Below are 20,636 nucleotides of genomic sequence, written 5' to 3' on the forward strand. Positions count from 1 at the left end.
GCAAAACTAGTATGGTAATTAATTTCTAAGAATTCATTAATTTGGTTGGTGGGGGGGAGGGGGGGAAGTGCGAATGGTGTGACCAAATCTTGGACCAGCAAAAGACAAGACTGCGTCATAATTGGATGACATCCAAGGCAGAGAGCAAAGCAAAATTCTCATATCCATATAAGAAATTAGCACTTATGGGACAAACCTACTCTCCCCCCACCATGCCCCTATACATACGCACAAGCCAGACTTCACAACTCATTCAGATAGCAAGAGAGCTTAATTAACCAAAGCGCATATCTATCGTTCTATCTGACCAGAGTTAAAGTTGATATATAATGGCATCAAATTGCTACTCGGATTGACCTTCTTGTCTCCGCGTAGTCACAGTGTCGGTGTTCGTGCTGACTCTGTTAGCAACAAAACCAAATGTGGCGATGACACAGTGCCAGGGGGACCCCCAGGCGCTGGCGGAGCAATGCGGTCCCTATGTGCAGAGGGATGGGCCGAAGACGGACCCATCCCAGGGCTGTTGTGATGCCATTAAGGCCGCTGACATCGCCTGCATTTGCCAGAACATCCCTGGGGACGTTGAGCAGATGTTGGACATGGAGAATCTCGTTTATGTGGCCGGTTTCTGTGGCAAGCCGCTTGATCACGGCTCCCATTGTGGAAGTAAGTTTAAGCTCATCCAATTTTGGATAATTCTCTCCGGACGAATCGATTCCAGTGGATCTCTCTTGCCCTATAGAATAAGAGATGCTTTTTATCACTCTTTGTTTTGTTCAAACATCGGATGCTGAGAAACTCAACTCGATACACACATTTAATTTGTGCAGGTTACACAGTTCCATGAAGTTATGAAGTAAGCGATGAAGAAGACAGAAGCTTGATCCATGCTAGAATAAAAGGAGTCCATATAGGAATATGAAAAAGAAAATTCATTTTCTTAATTAACCGGTTTCATCTGCATGCAAGTTTCATCAATGTACTCAGATCTCAATACAAGGCCAAAATTATGAAATTTATATGAGGTTGTACTTCAGTTCGAAATTCTAAAATTCGATTATACAATTTCCATTTCAGCAAAAAATAAATAAAAAAATAAAAGAGAAAAAAAACGATATATATATATATATATATATAGAACCACCAACGGGACCTTGTTGCTTTTATAAAAAGTAGGAAAAATATCACCATAAAACATTTTTTTCCACCATAAATCATATATTTTATAATTTGATAATTTTCTTAAATTTATCTGATGATTTAAAAATTATATAAAAAGGTCCATAATTTGCATGTTATTTCAGATCCATCCCAGCATCACTTTTTTCCGTCAATGTTTGACGGAGTTGCTGATATGGCTCTTAAGAAAAGTGTCAAACCGTGAGATATATGGTGTTAAAATGCCTAAATGTTATAATAAAGCTAAATAAAGTCCGAAATATTATTTTATTTTGCAAGAGATAAAGACAAAGTACGGGGAACTTTTTTGCCCAAAAAAAAAAGAAGAAAGTACGAGGAAAATGTCTAACAGGCACTTCTATCTTACGAGGCCCATAACGTACAGGAGAATGGCCCGTAACAATTATCTCAGCCTCGCCCAGAAGGTCAATAGAGGCCCATTTCCCCACCGTCTTCTTCGTCCGTCGTCACTCTCTTGACATTCATACGATATTGTTTTGACCCCGTCGTCCTCCCACTACTTAAATGAAGTTCATATCGATAATAATATGGTAATCATAAGTAAGGCATATGGATTTGCATTAAAAAAAAAACAGATTCCCATATTAATAAGTCGTTGTCGGCGATATAATTTCATAATTGGTATTTAAAATTCAAATTAAACAAAAATCATATCATGAAAGAGGGGGATTGCATAAAAGAAAAGTACTTAATTTCTCATCTCTTAAAAAGTTTTACCGGCAATAATTCAGCCATCTTATATATTATGATTATTATCTGCCATTCCTTTTGTATTGTGATTGCAATGTAAGCGCAGTTTCTTACTTGGTGCAGTACTAGTCTATATCGAATAGTTATGGTTAAAATTTACCATAAAAAAAGTATTATTAATCAATCAACACAAACGTAGTACTGTAACGCTTAAGAATTTATTAATAGGAGAAGTGCAAATGGTGTGACCAAAAACCCTTTATCCCGCAAAAGGCAAAATAACTCACTATATCTTAATTGGACGATATCGATATCTGAGGCAACGACCAAAGCAAACTTCACGTTTCCAAATATTTAACAGCTAGCTAGGCACTTCACTTCACATGGTAAGACATATACCTCCCCCTCCCCAACAATGCCATGTCCCCCTTTATATACACCCAGCAGGACTTACTTCCCAACTCATTCCGACAACGAGAGAGATTAATCCCTTATATACATTGGTGCTGGTACAGATTTGCTATTCGAGCTAGCTAGAATTTATTAATTCGATAATGGCATCAAATAGCTATGGGGATCGGGTTTCCTGTCTCCGAGTGGCGGGAGCTATCGGGTTCCTGCTGATTCTGTTGGTCGCAAAGCTGGACGTGGAGGTGGCAGCACAGAATTGTCAGGGGGATCCGCGGGCGCTGGCAGACCAGTGCAGCCCTTTTGTGAAGAAGGGGGCACCAAAGGAGGACCCATCAAGGGGCTGTTGCGATGCCGTTAAGGATGCGGACATCGGCTGCATATGCCAGAACCTCCCCAAGGAGATCGAGCAGCTGCTGGACATGGAGAAGGTTGTCTTTGTGGCTGGTTTCTGTGGCAAGCCGCTCGGTCACGGCTCCAAATGTGGAAGTAAGCTTTAATCTATCCAATTATGATTATCCCCCAAAGCAGATCATAGACCAATGATTTTATCTCGGACTATCAATGTTTAATCGCTCTCTTGATTCTGTCTAATGCACGATACCGAGAATATAATTATAATAACTTGGGTTGTGCAGGCTACATAGTTCCGTGAATCTGATTATAAGCCGATGGAGAAGGGAAAAGGTTGATCTTTACCGGAGAAAGGCGCAGTCCCTATAGAGAAGAATATGAAATAAAACTTTTGTTTCATTATAAGTTTCATGTATGCATGCAATTAATCATCATATCTCAATTAGTACCTATGCAAGGTAAAATATATATATATAGGCAACGGCATCGTACAAGGTTGTAATTCAGTTCAAAGTTATAGAACTCCGATAAATAATGAGAGTTGCTTATATATATATATATATAGGTAGATGTGAGCAAATTTATGATTATACAGATCCAATAATTGACCGATATAAAGTTAAATATATAACTTGACAAACTCCTAAATTTTATTTAGTTATAATGTAAATGATAAAGTCTGCGCTAATGTAATAATTATTGGGCAGTTCTATCTTAGGGCTTAATCGTTCTCTCATGAGTTTGAGCTTGGTTGAGCATGGACATCCAAGATCGAGCTCGAGTTATACAAAGCGGAGGCTCGAGCTTGACAAGGCTCAATCCGATGAAGCAAAAGAGCTTTGGTTCAATTATGCTCGAGCTCGAGCTCCTGTAGGCTCGGATGCAATCAAACTCGAGCTCAATAGTTATGGCTTTATTAGGCCTTATTCATAGTGACATGCGATAACATATACACGTGCGTGAGTGTAAAACCACAAAACTAGATTAGAATCCCGAGTTTCTCGAAACGATAACTGTTGAGCTCGTGCTCAGCTCTTTCAACCGACAAGCTCAGCTCAAGATCGAGTTGAGTTCGAGCTTTCATCAAGTGGAGTTCACGAATCTTCTCTCACTTACACTCCTATTGTGGGGCCGATAAAAGGATAATGGACAGTAATAACTACTCCAGAACGGCCCATGCGGTCAATGATCGGGCCGAGTTAATAATTATTTCAGACCGGCCTAGATACGGCCCAGTTCCCCGCCGTCTTCTTCCTTCCTTCCTCTGTCTCTTGTCCTTCGAGCGATCTCCGTCCGTCCCTTCCAACGGCGTTGGAACAGAGAGGAAGGAAGGAGACCATGGGAAGTGAAGCGACCAAGTACAGATGCGTGCAGTGCGGCCATGGCATCGGAACGCTGTTCGTCCAGTACTCTCCCGGAAACATCCGATTGATGAAATGCGTAAGCTCCGCCCCGTCGCCTCTGATCCCCGCTCTCTCAATCACCTTACTGTGAACAATGATCAGCTCAGGGATTTATCGATGAATTTTCTTCACAGGAACGTTGCAAATCAGTGGCTGACGAGTACATCGAATGCGAGCTCATGGTAAGCCCAGCTCGAGCCTCTCTGGTGCGCTCAAGTCTTGATTTTTGTGGGCTGAGCTTAATATATTTTCTTCTTGCTGAGTATGTGCAATATAGATTCTGCTGATCGATTTAATTCTGCACAAGACCAAAGCTTACCGGCATCTCCTCTACAATGTGCTTCTCCAAGAAACTGTCGATTGCGAGGTAACAATTCATCGCCCACTGCTCTGCCTAGTTCATATGAGCTTGTGCTGTCTCGTCTTACTCAAGGTAATAACTGAAGGATGATTTTGGGAATGCCGAGCAGGGGCTGCTGTGGAAATCGGCACTGGGATTTCTTGCTTTGGATGCTTGTATCCTTTGATGTCGTAGTGAATAAGATTCATCTTTTGTTACTGTCTTACTTCCAGAAATGAACTCTCTGTGCAATAAATTATGGGCTTCCTTAGCATTCCAAGACAGGTGTTTGATATTAGCGGAAGCAGAAGGAGGAGGCTTACCTTCTTTCACCTGGATCTGTCGCAAGGTTTCATTCTCGTCTTAGTATACTGTAATCATTCCTCTATGAACCATGCCATGTTCTTTTTCCTAAGCAGGGACTCCACGAATACTTGTCTCTGCAGATATTTGCAGATGTGTTTGTCGGCAATTTCATCCTTTTTTCCGTATTTATAGTTGGGGTGAGATCTTCTCTCACCATCCAAGCTGAATTATCCAGGTATGCTCACCGTTTAAGTTATAGCTTACTACTGTCTTCAGTAACAGTTATGAGTCTTCTGGGTATAATGTTACAAAGCTACTGGTTGTTTCTCCTTTTTTTCTGACATTTTAATGTTGCAGAGCAATCTGATGTTTTTTGAACTGCAGGTGGAAGGACCTTATGCTCGTGATTCTCATCTCCAGCTATTGGAAGATTTTCCTGTTTGCTATGATGGTATGGCTTGCTTAAACCTGAGAGATCCGTCAATGAAAAAGTTTTGGAATTTCTCTTTTCTTCTTCTCAGGCCAGCCTCATTTCCTTGGGTTGCATGTTCCGCAGATTTGGGAGTTCCCTTCTTCTGTAGTATTCATTGTGGATGCTTTTGTTTTATCATCAAATGCGATCGCATTGAAAGGTCAGAAGTGTAGTAGCTCGTATTCACTTGCAAATGATACTGAAAACAATGATGAAATCATCCTTGAATTATGCGGCTATACTGTTGTCAGATGCTCCTTTTGAACTTTATTTCTTTTAACTGATGGACCCAATTGTTCTTGTGGTCTGCTGTCTCTTTTTTTCCCTCGATGTCCTTACTCTGTCATCAGTGATCACTGATTCAACCACAAAAAGATGCATAATGGGCTGTTTTGCTGCTCATGCGGCCAAGTTCTTAGCTACACAGGTAATCAGAGTTAAGACATTCAACTGAGTTCACCAATTCAGATACATGGATACCATTGCTCCTTTTTGTTTTCCTATCTTTCATGTTACGGTGCTGAATTGATCGTTTGCACCAGCTTTGGAAGTGGTGCTGCTCTCGAGTGGTCTAAACATTAGCTGCAAATCATTGAGGTACATCCGTAATCCGTGCTCGTATCTTATTTCTAGTGGCCTGCCTTTCCCGAGTAAATGGAGATTGTAAATATTATCGCCATTAACAGGATACCTCACACAATCGTTGGAGGCTGGCTTCTTGTTTACTGGAAGGGAGTAAAACCAAGCGCAGCAACAAAGTATTCTCTCCACGAGTCGGGGAGAGAAAGTAATACCCTTCAAGCACGTCCAATTTGTTAGCATTTGGACATGGAACAGGACCGGGGAAGGCGCTCTTCCGATTCCACTGCTGTGAATCCAGAACTACCAACGCCTTGGTCATATTTGGAATCAGCAGTCAGACTTGATTAGCGAGCCAGCGAAGTGAGCGTACATACAATACAATAGCTCAGACATTGATTGTTCTGACTTATTCCTTTCAAAGGGTATCCATTGCTGGGACACAGATGTTATGTTCGGTTAGCTTCCATGCGGTATCTGACGCTCTTGTAATATATATAATATACTACGAGAAAGTCGTGTATATTGCGAGAATAATATTTCGTATGGGTTGTGCTGAAGCATGTCTCACTTACGATCTATATAGTAAGTACAACGTCAAGGACTGCAACACAAGGATCCAACGCGACCTAATAGATCCGACTAATTAAAGTCTTAAAATGATCTTTTACATGTAATATTAATTTACACCAACTTGCAAAGATCAGATGTATCTGGAAGCTTTGAACAGAATTTCTGGTAATGTCTTCTTGGCTTATATACCATTCAAAAAACTCAGTCTGAACTATAAAATGTGATAGCCTTTCGACAATTGGAGTTTAAGCTTGCATCATCTGATATGAGAGAGTCAACCAACCTAATCGTCCTCCGCATTAGTGACACTTGAACTAACCCTCTTTTTATATTATGCGAATGATAATGAGGGTGGATAATTAATTTCCCATATCGTAAGTTAATCGTTCCTCGTGATAAGTTGATAACGTTGCTTGTTTTCATTTTTCTCATAAATATGACAACGAAGTATTCTTTTCCGACCAGTACTATCCGGAACTGCAAATTGCAATTATGCCCGTCGATAAGGTCGTGTTTAGCATGAGGTGTCCTCACCCTGTCGGTAATGAGCGTCGAGATGAAACTCAATTGCAGTGCACAAGAATGGGAACATTTCGACGGGCATGTCTCGGTAACATATATATGTGCATACGTATAAATATATATGATTTATCCTTTTATTTATCTGCTGAATTTGGGCAAAATGCATGTACACGACACATCTTATAATATATCGATCGAACAATATATTATACAATAGATTCCTTATTTCATTAATTAAATTCACAAATCACCGACCCTTAGTCGGCTCCATTAGCGGAATCAACAAGTTTCAATTTCAATCCCCATGAAGCTACTATCGTTACTAGGTATTATTATTACAATTGCCTTCTTTCTTTTGTCTTTTCTTTTTCTTTTTTCTTTCTTTGGCTTGAATTTCTTACTATTGTTGTTCTTTGTACTGTCGGGGATTATTTACGAGGTCTATAAATCATCTCTTGGAATCTAAACCTTGAATTGAATTGTACATCACCAATAATATTTATTTAAGCGTACAAACACTTGGGTCCTCAAACTTGCAATGAATCAAAACGTGGGTCCCAGAAAAATTTTTGCTATCAATTTAGTTCTTGAATTTTCAAAAAGCCCCATTTTAGGATTTTTCAGGGACCAAACTGTTGAAATGGAAGGGCCTAAAAGGGTCTTCCTGTTAAAATTTTTGAAATTTCAGGGACTAAATTAATGGCAAAATTTTCTCAATGACCAACATATTGGCTTGCTAAAATTTGATGACCAAAACGTTAGCGCACTCTATTTATTTTGAGTTTGAAAACTTTTCTGGTAGCCAGTCAATTAATCTATTAATCAACCTTTTAAATTAATAATCTACTATCAAAGATGGTATAGTGTAGTGGCGCATACTCTCGCATGTAATCAATAGATTTTAAGTTTGATATTAATTGTCGGACTACTATTTTATTGTTTTTAGGCCCATGACCTCTCTTGTGATTGAAAAATTAATAATGTATAAATCCTCTTCCCCGACATAAGATCAAAACCATGCATCCCACGCACATAAACCACTTCTTCTTTGGCTTGATAAAAAATTATCAATGTAGCGAGTCTAATAATAAAGAGAAAGGCAACATTAATAATTTCATCGTTTACATTTTTGTCGTTTAAATCATTCGTTAAAATGAGAATAACATCAAGATAGCCGGCAAGGGTTCCCATAAAGTTGTCGGAAAACTAGGACTAGAATATTATAATATCCTTGTAGAATATTATAATGTTTCATTCATAACGAATGGTGATTATCATTATACCTAGTGTGCCTAACCACGTGAATTCACGATCTTAACTTATTAAAAACAAGTAAAAAAAATTGTCGTATAATGACACATTTTCATGTACAATAAAAAATTGTAATTTAATTCTCAATTTTCTAGGTCCTTTTATAATATTTATCTTTTCTTCATTCCTACAATACTAGATTTGTTGGGGTTGTAAAAAATCGGATTAAGTGCAAGCCACGAGCCTCGAATTTGATCTAGAGGGAATATTGATTTCCTTCTTTGATATTTAAACGAGAGTGTGTACGAGAAATAATAAAGAATTGAATACATAATTTATAGGTATTTAGAGAGGTATTTATAGAAGTGTACACAATATCCATATTAGGATTTGTAACCCATGTTAAATATTCAATTGCACATAACAAGTATATATACTCATCAAATATAAGGTTAAAAATAGCATAATATCTCATAAAGATATTGATATAACATTTTAGAGATATATCAAGGATATTGAATTACGTACAAGATATTTATATAGAGAGAGAAAGAGAAATATCCTTAATATGATCTAATACCAATTTAGATGTATCAAGGTGGACCCAAAATAGTATGTCGAATCAGACGGTCAGGTCAATTTTTCGATACCTAAGGACACTAAAGAGTCTCTCTTATTTCTATAATATGTCAAATATATATATATATATATATAACGAATTATGCGTGTCGATTTACATATATTTGGAAAATATAATATTGTAAAGTTTTTCTTTTTTTCTTTTGGCTGGATAAAGTCATATGAGCATAATACAATATATATTCACGTCCAATTACTTTTGAGGCCATCCATCAGTCTCCGACAAAGATTTTATATGGAGAAATATCATGTTTTCTAAACATTATTAGAAGCATATTTCCCATTATTGTACTAATGTATATATGCGTGTGTGGGTTGACGTGGGGATAGAAAACAAAGATAGAATTTTTTTTTTTGCCCTAAGGAAGTTTGGCCGAAGGTTCACCCAAGTTTTTAGTGGAAGAACGGACAAGTAGTGCTCCTTAATTAAGCTGGCCTAGGAATTTGATAATTACTTTTAATGGAAATATATATATATATATATATATTGCAGGAGCTATATGGCTTTCTCGATTAAAAGTCCACAAAATTTCTAGAAATATTAGACTTGGTACTTCAATGATATCTCCACTCGAAGGCTCAAATCAACAGAAGAAAATTCTAGCCTTATTTGGATTCACAATAATTTTTTTTTTAATTTTAACTCAATATACTACACAATAAAAACACATTTTCCAAATAAAAAATTTTAACTTTAACTTTAACTCAACGCACTACACAACAAAAACACACGTTTCCGAGTCAAATTTATAATCTCATCTCATTTGTCTTTTTCCACAATCAAAATCAAAATCAAAATCAAAATCAAAGTTATTTAACTCTGAAACCAAACGTACATTTAAAAGTCTGAATTAGAATCCTGCAAAATATATAATGCCATAGAATTCATGTTTTTTTTCTCTTGATTAACCAACCCGAACCTACAACTACTAATGCGATAATTCTCAAAAAATTCTACAAAATAAACCGAACTTTACATACAATCGAGTTGTTATTAGTACTAATACATGAGATTATTTTCGGCAAACTACGGATGATGAATTAAAGACCATAGTACGAGTTTCACAAGATCCGCATGCTGCTATCCATCAAATGAAGTCTAGCTACTCCTAGGAAATCGTAGCATCGCCTTGAGGCCTATCTAGCTCGAACAGATGGCAGGCAACAACTCGACATATTATTATATATGTTATGAATTGTACAATAAAAAAGTTCAAAAGATAAACTATTTAAATTTTAGACTTCTATAATATATAATTTTTCGATCTGAATCATGGTATTCGAAAGTTCGGTAAGCTTAGACTAATTCAGTTCGAACTTGATTGACCGTTGATGAGTAAAGCTCTGTCAACGTAAACTTTTTTCATCTATAAGACTCAAATGTGAGACATTGATTAAGGAAAATAAACGCCTGAACCGTTTCAATAAGTGAGATAAAACGAGCTTGGCGGGAGTGGGTCCTTCCACGAACCTAACTTGCATGAGTAGTAGAAGTCATATAATACATACATGTCAAAGTAGCCGTTGCAACCTCCCCTCAGTTTCCCTTTTTCCTTTTTTTCTCTTAATAAAATATTTTGTTTCCTTTTTCTATTGGAAACCTTTTCATCAAGAAATCTGTGTCCCTTCTTCCTCTGCCTCCTTTACAACTCCTCCGCTCCTCTCTCTCTCTGTCTATAATTACTTCCAATCTCAACAGTTCTCACTTCCAATCCCTACAACGTCTCTCTTCTCTTTCGTTTTGATTGAACCCACCTCGCAAAATCTCATCTTTCACTTCCCATCTTCACCTTTTCTCTCAGAAGCAAACAGGGTACTCTGTCGCCACCATGTTTCGTCATACAAGCCCTCCAATATCGGAGCCTAAAGTCTCAACAACACCTTTGCTGTATGCAACAGCAAGCAGCAGCTGCAGCTCCAGCAGAAGCAGCAGCGAGATTGATGATAGCCCCGGAAGTTCCCATAGGTTTGAGGTCGTCGACGTGAAGTACCAACTCCCCTGCACGCCCGACTCTTCAGGTCCGCAGTCCCATCGGTCCCTCGCAGTCCTGAGCGGGCACGTCGGCTCTGTCTCTTGCTTGGCTGTCTGCGGTGAGTTCATACTCAGTGCTTCCCAAGGCAAGGACATCATCGTGTGGCAGCAGCCCGACTTGCGACTCTTCACGAAGTTTGGCCAGGGGGATGGGTCGGTGAAGGCTCTGGTGACTGTTGGCAATAAAGTGTTCACGGCCCATCAGGATTCCCGGATCAGGGTTTGGAAGGTTTCGAGGAGGTCGGAGAATGTATTCAGGCTGATTGATACGCTCCCGACTACAAAGGACTACTTGGGGAAGTTCATGAAGCAGAGCAATTATGTCCAAACAAGGAGGCACCACAAGAAGCTTTGGATTGAGCATTCGGACAGCATCTCTTGCTTGGCAGTCCACAACGGGCTGGTCTACTCGGGGTCCTGGGACAAGACCCTGAAGGTGTGGAGGATCTCGGACTTGAAGTGTTTGGAGTCGATAAAGGCCCACGACGATGCTATCAACGGGCTGATTGCTTGCAAGGGGATAGTCTACTCGGCCTCGGCCGATGGCAAGATCAAAGCTTGGGGAAAGGGCAAGGAAGGGAAGAGCTCGCATTCATTGAAGGGCATCCTAGAGGGCCACAAGGATGTTTCCGTCAATTCAGTGGTGGTCTCGGACGATGGGAAGTGGGTCTATGGAGGTGGGTCTGATGGGTTTGTGATGGGCTGGGAAGGAAGCTGTGATTTCAACAGCTGGAAATTGGTTTCCGAGACAAAAGCTCACCAAATGGCTGTTCTGTGTATGTGCCTGGTGGGTGAATACCTGTGCAGTGGCTCGGCGGATAAGAGCATTGGGATATGGAAGAGGGAAGCATTCGGGAAGATCTCTCGGGTCGGGATCGTAAGAGGCCATGAAGGGCCTGTCAAGTGCTTGCAAGCTTCATCTGTCAGTGTCGGAGATGGGTTCATGCTCTACAGTGGGAGCCTTGACAAGAGCCTGAGGGTCTGGTGGGTCCCCAAACACTCCAACACCAAGAAGCAGGACACAGATTCATTGACAAGTACAGAAGAAAGTTCCATTTTGTGTTAGGGAATTTTTTCAAGTTTGTGAACTTTAAGTTAGTTACGTTGTTGATCGGAGTGGAAGCGCTGCTTCCCCTTTTATCGGCAGCAGTGCTTCAAAGATCAGTTTTTTCTGGGGTCGAGTCCATAGTGTTAATAGAGTTTCGGTTTCTGGTCTTGATTGTTATGTTTCTTTTTCCTGTTAAAGAAAGATAGATGATGAGGGGAAATAGAGAGGAAATAGGCGTGGATTGATTTTGGTTGAATATATTCTGTGAATTGTAAAAACCTGAAGAGTTTGATCAGATCATTAAAATGATAATTTTATTCTTTGTTACTTGCAATGGATGGATCGATCATTATTTTCTTAGGGGAATCTTTAATCTTGCTGTTGATTAGAAGAAATTAAACAAGGAAAATAATATAAACTTAAAATCATTAGCTCACCGGATGCTAAGACAAAAAATTAATTCGATTAGAAAAAAAATAAAAAGACAAAACATTAGACTTCATCAAAATCATTAATCATTACGAGGCAAACATGTGGGAACATAAAGAAAGGAAACAAAGGCTTGCTTCGTTGTGAGTGGGACCTAATGGAAAATTTCCTTAATCTCGACATTCTGTCAATCGGCGCCCTATTGTTTCTCGAACGGGTATCAGGTGCTAAGCCTCATGCGGTATTTAACCGTTAAGAGCAGGAATTATGCAGTACGTAGAATAACTGAGTTTTGGTTAAAGATCATAAGGGATTGCCTGCAATGTCCATTCTACCTTGAACAGACCTCTGGGGCTTGGCTCGTGCTTTTGGTTTGTTCGTCAAGTTTCAATTACTTGAAAGCAAAGATTGCTTAGACGAACCACAGCTTCTCTCGGAGCTTATATATCCTTCAGTCCATCGTCGTATTAATCAATAGGAAATAGGTTCGTAAGGCCATCCTTTAACAACAAAAGCATCGAGATTGCTGAGCTCTAAAGCAGAGAGAGAGAGAGAGAGAGGGATTGACGGGGTTCAACTACCAGTCCAAAAGTTTCTCAACAATTCAACTTTTTATTCTTTGCTTCGTAGTGAAACCTGAAGAATCTGCTCAGCTCCCATGCAGAGGTCCGTGAGAAGCCAACGAAAGTGAAAATGCCGCACCAAATCTCGATATTCTTATGATATGATTGGTTTTCATATCTGTTAATGCACGATAGCCCGGCAGAATAATCCCGGAGGCGCAAAAAATGAAATATTCCTGCCTGAATTTTCCGTTTTTCATTTGTTAGGAGCGACGTATGACAAAGAGCTTTAAGTTTCTCGGATTCATTAGCAAGAAAAGAATAAAGTGAATGAAGAGGCTCAATAGTTTATGAAACTTAATTGATTCGTGTGAACGGAAGCAAGAAAACCATGCATACAAAAGCAAAGCCGATACAAATTCTATATTGCATAAATATTGCAACTTTATATTTTTATAATTAAAGATTTCTCTTAATTATTTCTTTTCTGAAGCAAAAAGACCGACCGCCCTCTACACAACAGGACCACCCAACAAAGTACATCTTTGATCAAATGTCGTCTTAAAAGACCACCGCAGAAGCAACGCTTCAAAGGAATGCAGCCATTCCTCTTTTCCTTTTCCAAGAGTTTTCTATGCCGAACACTTTTAGGACCATTCAAAAAGTTGAAGCAAGGGGGATTACGATTAGTCCTTTTGGGGAAAAGCTAGAATTTGTATATTCAGCTCAGCTGTAGTAATCTGACCTGACCTCCACTCGGAGTTTGAACTGGAAACCCGGCTTTTTTCTTTATATTCGAACACGACCAGTCTTCTAAAACAAGAATTAGTTGGAGCTTTTCCATAAGCAAGCATTTGGGAAGAAAGAGGACTAATGAACAACGGAGAATACTCAGATCATGCAACACGCCAAAGAGGAGAAAAAGGGAAGCTTCGGTAGCATTTATTAATACGATGATTTCTTGACTAATAATATCCTACGGCTTTAAATACAGGAGTACATTATTTATTTGGTGAACCAAATAAGATATCCTTCGGATCCAAACATCTCCCAAATCAGGAGGCATAACGATGACCAACCAGTTCATGCCGATGATAGCATCTCATCGATGGAATTTCTTTACATCAATGCTCAAGTTTTAGTGATTTAGTTGTCACCGAGCTTTTGAAACGTAGAGGTAGAACTATCGAATATTTTTCTTCTAATTGTTTTTTTTTTTCCCTTCGAAATGGATGCTCTTTATGGAACTTAGCAAAACATCGCCAAAATTACAAAGAGTCAATTGAAGCTTCAGAAAGAGGTCTCAGTAAGAGAACCCCCACATAGGCTTGAAGCCCCGATAAGAAAGCTACAACTCCTAACAGGGATTTTTACAGAGCAGAGCACACAGCTCCATACAACAGGAGAAACAAGGGAAAAAAAAAATTAGTATTGCAGCTCCCAGCAACCTCCCCTGCACAGAGAGTCTTATTGAGGACCAGATCCCTTCTGAAATGGGCACAACTCCATAAAAAAACTTTCTCATTCCTAGCTTTAAATATCCAATACAAGTAGGCTTGCCAAGCTAGTCTTAGTAATGCCACTAAAATTGAATTGCCTTTTAGATTGCCTTCAGCACATCGAGTTTCTTCACACTAGTCACCCACAGCCCTGTGCTGTCCTACAACATCGAGAACTCTCTCTCATATTCTTTTTGTAAAGGGGCAACAAGCTTTATACTCAATCCCCTCAGTTAAGGACAAAGTATCAAGATTCATCAATATCTGTGCGCCCCCAGGCATCCTTGCTATTGCACGTCTTCCTGCATCTCTTGACCATACCTCAGCTATCCTTCAGTTGGAGGCTAACATAATTTCTCATCAAGCAGTTGATCAATGGGCTAGATGGACACTATTTATCACACCAAAAAAAATGTTTTTCCTATCCCCCACCTGTATGTTTAATGAGAGGATGTACTTTGTCTTTTAGTTTGAGAAGCTTTCTTCATGCATAAGAACAATTGGTAGGAGGCTGCAAAACCAAAAACTATTGCCTTTTATAGCATTAATCCAAGCAATCCAAAGGGATCCGGCTCGTTGAAACAATAACCAAATACACAAGCCTTATTCCAGGTTTCCACATCTCAATCCCCCAAACCTCCTTCTTCCTTAAGTAAACAAACTAGGCTCCATTTGGCTTCTGCACCAGTTGCTACAACATTCTATCCCTTCCATAAAATTGCGTTACACCTTTGTTCCACAATTCTTACAACCTTATCTGGTATTATGAATGCACTGCACCGGAAATTTAGAAGAGAATGGAAAACAGATTTGATGAATTGTAATCTCCCAACATATGACAACTTCTTGGCAGCCCAACCATCCATTCTGCTCGTAATTTTATCAATGAGGTTTGCAGTCTTTGTCAGACAATCTACCAGCAACAAGGGGCACACTCAAGTATCTAACTAAGAGAGAACTGTCATTGAATCCACTCAACCTCAATATTTTCCTTTTTGCTTCTTCACCAATTCCAGCACAGAAAATTTCAGACTTAGCTAGGTTCAACCTCAGTGCAGATAACTTGTAAAAATAATCAAAGATCTCCATGACAGCTTTAATGGAATTCAACTCCCCTTTTAGAAAAATCATAAGATCATCCGCAAAGTGAGTGAATCTCACTTTTGAGCAGGAAGGATGATACAATATTCTACGTTCAATAGCAGCAGTATTAAGAAGTTTAGATATAACAAAGATGTAAAGTGAGAGGGGGTCTTTGCTAAGTTCTTTCTGACCTTTGAAGTAACCATGAAATATATATATATATATAAAATAAATGCATCAGCCCGCCAACATGGATTGATTTAAATAACTCGGCACTTATTCCGCCTAAGCAATATCTCGAACTCAAATTCGAGTCCTTATGAATGCAAAACATCTATGTTGAGAGAAGTTTATCCCTTAAAGAACCGATCCGGCTCGACCGGATTAGTTGAGGCTCAATCAGGTTATTCACACAAAAAAAAAATACATCGGCCCAATTCAATGGGAAGAAAAGGCCAAGAAAGCCGGCCCAGATCCAAATTTTTAGTTGCCTGCCTTCCTGTAGTCTAAACTCATCCACCCGCTATTCCCGACTCCAGACAGCGTAATAGAGGATATAAGCCTCGACCCAGCTAAGCAAAATATTCCGTCGGTTTATTTGTTTGTAAAACATATGGTAACAGTTTTAGTTTTACCAAATACCATACTTTAGACTGCAAATTTCATGTAGTTGAATCACGCTACCCGATCGATTACTCTGATATATAAAGAGCAGGTGAGTTTAGTTGTTCGCCTGCATTTTATTTCATGCATCACAGAAGCACAAGATACAAAACTGAATTGATTCAATCAGCTGATGATATCCTGATAATAAGATGATCTCAATCGATAAAGAAAGATCGACAATAATTTCCATCAAATATCAGATAAACCCTTAAATAACATGTCCACCGAAATGGAAGGATTACAACCCAAGTAGCCTAAAAGAAACGTATACACCTAAAAACCCCTCTCTGTATATTTCACTGAGGACAGATCCGAGTCATGGGGCCCGGGACCAATATATGGACAGATTTACTAACCAGTAAATATTTGTACCTTCTCAATAAGTTAAAAAACACGCATCAGTCAAAGCGATTCTCATAATTGCCTGTAGAAGAGAACATATGCCTGATCATGCAAGACCTTAGTTGTCCCAATAGCGGTCACTGACGCATCATCATAACGAAGCCATTGGCCATTACAGTGCTGGGCATCAGCAGTATAGTGGCCCCGTGATGGCTCCCTCCCGTGGTGGGTTATCGTGGCAACAAGTTCATATTTTCGGCCCTGCACAAGAAAAGCAAGAAGGAAATCAGACAATCCAAAGAAAGGTAAAAAAGGCCAGACCATGGAAAAGTTCCAACTTCCCATTTTCATTTTCGCATTTTCATAGGTTCTCTATTTTCCAAAATGAAAAAATGGAATAAAAACAAAAAAGAAAAAAAGAGAGAGTCTTTAGAGTTAATTGAAGTAAAGGGACAGAAGACAAGCATCACCTCAGAGGATGGAGATACAAGGAGCTCACGACCCAGCACCAATTCGAGAGGGAAATGAACAGGTTTGTGGAGCTTGGTGCTCCCTTGGCTTCCATAGCCAAAACGCATGAGATGCAATATCAGTACCTTGGGGAGTGTCTGAATCTTGACTGATTTACTAGCAGCCACAACCCCGGCCTGAAAATTAACATTCATCATTTTTAGAATATCAAGAGACAGGCTCTGACATGGTCATGTATGCAAGATCATTCATAAAATATTTCTTCCTTTATAACACTATTCATCACAAGATCTTTTTAAGGAGTCTGGCTAGATGGATTCATAGGGAAATTGAGAAAACAAAAGGGGAAATGGTAATTGGCGTGATCTGTGTCTAGCCAGGAATTTCAATTGCACCAGTGATGTTATGAATAAGTTTCTGAGAGAAACCTTTCCACTAGCTGATGTTTTGTACCCCTCAAGAGTTTCTAGTGCAGAAAACAAATGAAGAGCATCCTCAATTGTTCGAACAGCTTCAGGATGAATATCAAGGTGCAACAAAAGAAAAGGTTGAACTGTGGCAGAGGCTTTATTTCCTGTTTCAAGCATAAAAGACAGACATTGCTATAATGGCATTTCTGGCAATCTTCATCAATTTAAACTAACATAATTTTACAAAAGGAAAAAATGAAGGGGAAAAAAAACAGGATATTTGATAGAGCAAAGTAGTTAATCTAATGAAACTACTTCAAACTTTGTCCCACAAAATGATGGCACCACATTCCGTGAGACTGCAAATGGCAAGCAACTTTTTATAGTCCAACTGATCGAGCACTGAGGGAAACTGGGTCAGGAGAAACTGATAGAACAGAATACTTTCTTCCATTAAAAATAACTAAGATATATACAGTCCATCTTACCTAGTTTTCTGTCTCATCCGTCCCATTTCTTTCATATATTTATGCTTTGACTTATTAATATACTCTCCTTGCACTTATTACTCTTGCATAAACGAAACTCTTTTCATATAGCAAAAAGTGACACGGTTCATATATTGGTGAAGTGAATTGACCTACCCTTTGACTTCACCACACTTCTGAGCTGTCCTCCAAAGATATCACTAAGTTCTGAAGGAACAAAACTTTGTGTTCTGGTCACAGCTGATTTGTTTTTGGGTCCAACAGTCTCCCATTCATCATCTTCGGCAGTGGAAAGTAAAGAAGATTTTCTATCATTGCTCAGACAAGACTGCCCTCCGATCTTGAGTAATTCATCATGCATTTGATCCATAACAAAGCTTAAAAATTCCTGGGCATCTTCTTGCCTGCAAAAACAAGTGGAAGACCACTTAGCTAAACAGTAGAAGTTACTGAAACTAATAACACCATGCTAACAAATAACTACAAATTATAGCCGCTAATCTTTGGAGGAAAAGATGTCGCTGAAGCTGAAATACCCACAAGAAAAATGAAAGTGCATGAACATGATCCATGCCTTAACGGGAAAGTGTATGTAAAATAAGTAAACTAAATAGGGGAATCTTAATGCCAGAAAAGAGTTCTAGAACCGAACATTATTTCCATTTTCTTTTTTAAGGAGAAACAATTTGGAGCTTCACGTGCCTTGGTCTGCCTGATATACTATTCCTCACATCTGGAGTAAAGTTGTGCAAAACGACTTCGAACATGGCAGGACTAAAAGGCTGTCCAATGTCAATAGGACTCGGATCTTTTTTCTCTTTTCTTGGACTTCCAGGCGTCTCAAAGTCAGAGATAAACTCTGCAAATGCATTTAATGTTGGATAGCCCACCTAACAGGTCAAAGTCCAAATGGAGCATGGTTAGGTTAGTGTTGGCTAGCACAATTGACTGAATCATCATACACATCGAAGTAGTATCAGTAAAATCACATACATAACATTGAAGTACCTTAGGGATGCCACGGTGTGTCAGATCCAGCAGTAGCTGCACAAAAGGGGAGCAGGAGAGGAGGGCCTGCAGAGTTGCATTGAGAAAGCATAAATTTCCAGAGTTGATGATGCCTCGCGGCAACAAGCTTTTGGTGGATGATATAGGTCCATTTGACTCATCTTTTGTTTCCTCCTTGCGCAAAGCCACTGCCAAATGTTCAATAGTCCCCTCTTGGTCCGCCTTTCCAGATGTTTCACCGTCAAGGACATCAAATATTGATCCTTGAGAAAAACTTTTGGCATTGTCTTCACTCTGGAATACATTTGAAGATACCAGACCTCCGTTGTCTATCTCCAATTCTTTCACACCATTAGTGAGGGGGGACACAGGGCTAGAACCATGAAAGTTTCCATTTTCTTTGGAAGCACCAGAAACCACAGGGACACTGTCATTAGCAATTTTCAGTGACGGTAGATCAGCATCTTTCTCAGGATGTCGGGAAGGTTTCAAACCAGCTGTCCCTTTAAGAGAATGCTGATGGGTGCTAGATTGACTCTTCTGATCATTCGGAGGCCGTCCAACCGTGATGTTTAACGTACCAAATTGAGGTTTAGTTTTACCTACAGGCTTCTCAGCACTCTTAGCCGACTGACCAAGCAGCAATGACTTGGTTTCATCTTCAGTGAATGAACCAAAAATAAATACCTGCTTGAAGAACAACACACTAAGCAAAAAGAAGCAATTCTGGACCAAGGAGATTCTATGGAAGCAGAGATGTGATGCTTTGCCATATCATGGCATGCATGTCAGTTTTCTCCTCCCGGAACTTTACAACAGTCGCACGTCGAATATGCACCGACCACATTACTCCCCAAACCCAATTGATCAACATTTTCAGAAATGAACTCGACAAAGAAGACCTAAAAACATTCAAAGTTCCTAATTTTCAATGGACAACTTACTTCAGGGCTCGCTTTCACTTTTGAATCACTCATGTTGCGAACGTTGGATGACAACACTATTATACGATCCCAATCGTCGCGTGTTGTCCGGAGACGTCCTGCAGCGTCTGAAGCGTATGTGGAAGGAGGAGTCAGAAGAAGCTAGGGTTTTCGGAGACCCTGGAGAAAGAGGAGGGAGGGGGCAGGTGATGAGAGACATGAAATGAGGGAGAGAGAAGAGAGAGAGCATTTAACGGCAGCACCCTCCCCTTGGACCTTCACAGGCTCGCCGGAACGGAGCATCGACCGTCGTCTTCCACAGCGAAAGAGAGGGAGAAATCCGATGGAGGGGAAAAAGGAAGTAGAGGAGGGAGAGCTGAGAGAGAGAGAGAGAGAGAGAGAGAGAGATATTTAAAGGGTCGGTTAGGGTTAGGGATTTTTTTTCCCTCTTCGATTAAGATTTTGGGAATTTGATGAAAGAGAGTCAGGAGATAAAGAAGGACGACGAAGGAAGGAAAAGGCTGGTTTTTGGGGACAGCTGTGTTGCATTGCAGTCTATGTATATTAGGAACGGTTTGGTTATGAGTATTGTTAAATTTCAAGAAGAATTAATGGCTAAAAAAAAACCATAAATTTTGACTTTTTTTTAAAAAAATTTGGTATGAATTTTATGCTGCGTTTAGTTTCAAAATAGAATTTTAAAATCAGATTTTAATATTGAAAAAGAATAATATAAATGAGACCACCATTTAACTTTGTATGAGATATTTTGTTTTGTTGTGAAAAAAAAAGGTATAAATGGGACCCACTCTTTGACTTGTATGAGTTATTTTGTTTTGTTGTTTGTAGAATTAGGTTAAAGTTGTGATTTTAAAATCACATTTGCAAACCAAACAAGTTATTATTTTTTTGAAAAAAATATGAATTTTAATTTTCT

The 20,636-nt window shown here is 39.3% G+C and overlaps 5 protein-coding genes across 6 annotated transcripts; 4 read left to right on the plus strand and 1 right to left on the minus strand.

Annotated features, from left to right (window-relative positions):
* Positions 1–58: 58 nt before the first annotated feature.
* On the plus strand, positions 59–1,023 carry LOC116192681. Its single transcript, XM_031521294.1, has 2 exons — positions 59–666; positions 831–1,023. The coding sequence occupies exons 1-2, from the start codon at positions 429–431 to the stop codon at positions 845–847; spliced, it is 255 nt and encodes an 84-aa protein (XP_031377154.1). The 5' UTR covers positions 59–428; the 3' UTR covers positions 848–1,023.
* Positions 1,024–2,309: 1,286 nt separating this feature from the next.
* On the plus strand, positions 2,310–3,242 carry LOC116201789. Its single transcript, XM_031533230.1, has 2 exons — positions 2,310–2,787; positions 2,937–3,242. Exons 1-2 carry the CDS (start codon positions 2,445–2,447, stop codon positions 2,951–2,953), a joined length of 360 nt encoding a protein of 119 aa, XP_031389090.1. The 5' UTR covers positions 2,310–2,444; the 3' UTR covers positions 2,954–3,242.
* A 631-nt stretch (positions 3,243–3,873) lies between these two features.
* LOC116201678 (protein ARV 2) lies at positions 3,874–6,312 on the plus strand. Of its 2 annotated transcripts, none has more exons than XM_031533038.1 (11): positions 3,874–4,092; positions 4,190–4,237; positions 4,333–4,422; positions 4,502–4,571; positions 4,677–4,744; positions 4,842–4,936; positions 5,086–5,152; positions 5,258–5,333; positions 5,524–5,600; positions 5,716–5,770; positions 5,860–6,312. In XM_031533038.1, exons 1-10 carry the CDS (start codon positions 3,991–3,993, stop codon positions 5,746–5,748), a joined length of 726 nt encoding a protein of 241 aa, XP_031388898.1. In that variant the 5' UTR covers positions 3,874–3,990; the 3' UTR covers positions 5,749–5,770; positions 5,860–6,312. The 2 variants fall into 2 exon arrangements, with proteins under 2 accessions (XP_031388898.1, XP_031388980.1); XM_031533120.1 differs by having other exon boundaries at positions 3,888–4,092; positions 4,526–4,571.
* A 4,026-nt stretch (positions 6,313–10,338) lies between these two features.
* LOC116193035 (protein JINGUBANG) lies at positions 10,339–12,144 on the plus strand. The gene has a single exon (XM_031521768.1). It carries the CDS (start codon positions 10,567–10,569, stop codon positions 11,833–11,835), a length of 1,269 nt encoding a protein of 422 aa, XP_031377628.1. The 5' UTR covers positions 10,339–10,566; the 3' UTR covers positions 11,836–12,144.
* Positions 12,145–16,215: 4,071 nt separating this feature from the next.
* LOC116187041 (ubiquitin carboxyl-terminal hydrolase 24) lies at positions 16,216–20,202 on the minus strand. The gene is made up of 7 exons (XM_031515624.1): positions 19,721–20,202; positions 18,777–19,463; positions 18,471–18,658; positions 17,925–18,172; positions 17,299–17,444; positions 16,870–17,046; positions 16,216–16,660 (listed from the first exon to the last, which is right to left on the minus strand). The coding sequence occupies exons 1-7, from the start codon at positions 19,751–19,753 to the stop codon at positions 16,472–16,474; spliced, it is 1,668 nt and encodes a 555-aa protein (XP_031371484.1). The 5' UTR covers positions 19,754–20,202; the 3' UTR covers positions 16,216–16,471.
* Between the last annotated feature and the right edge of the window lie 434 nt (positions 20,203–20,636).

Source organism: Punica granatum, chromosome 1 (genome assembly GCF_007655135.1).
Source record: "Punica granatum isolate Tunisia-2019 chromosome 1, ASM765513v2, whole genome shotgun sequence".
NCBI lineage: Eukaryota > Viridiplantae > Streptophyta > Magnoliopsida > Myrtales > Lythraceae > Punica > Punica granatum.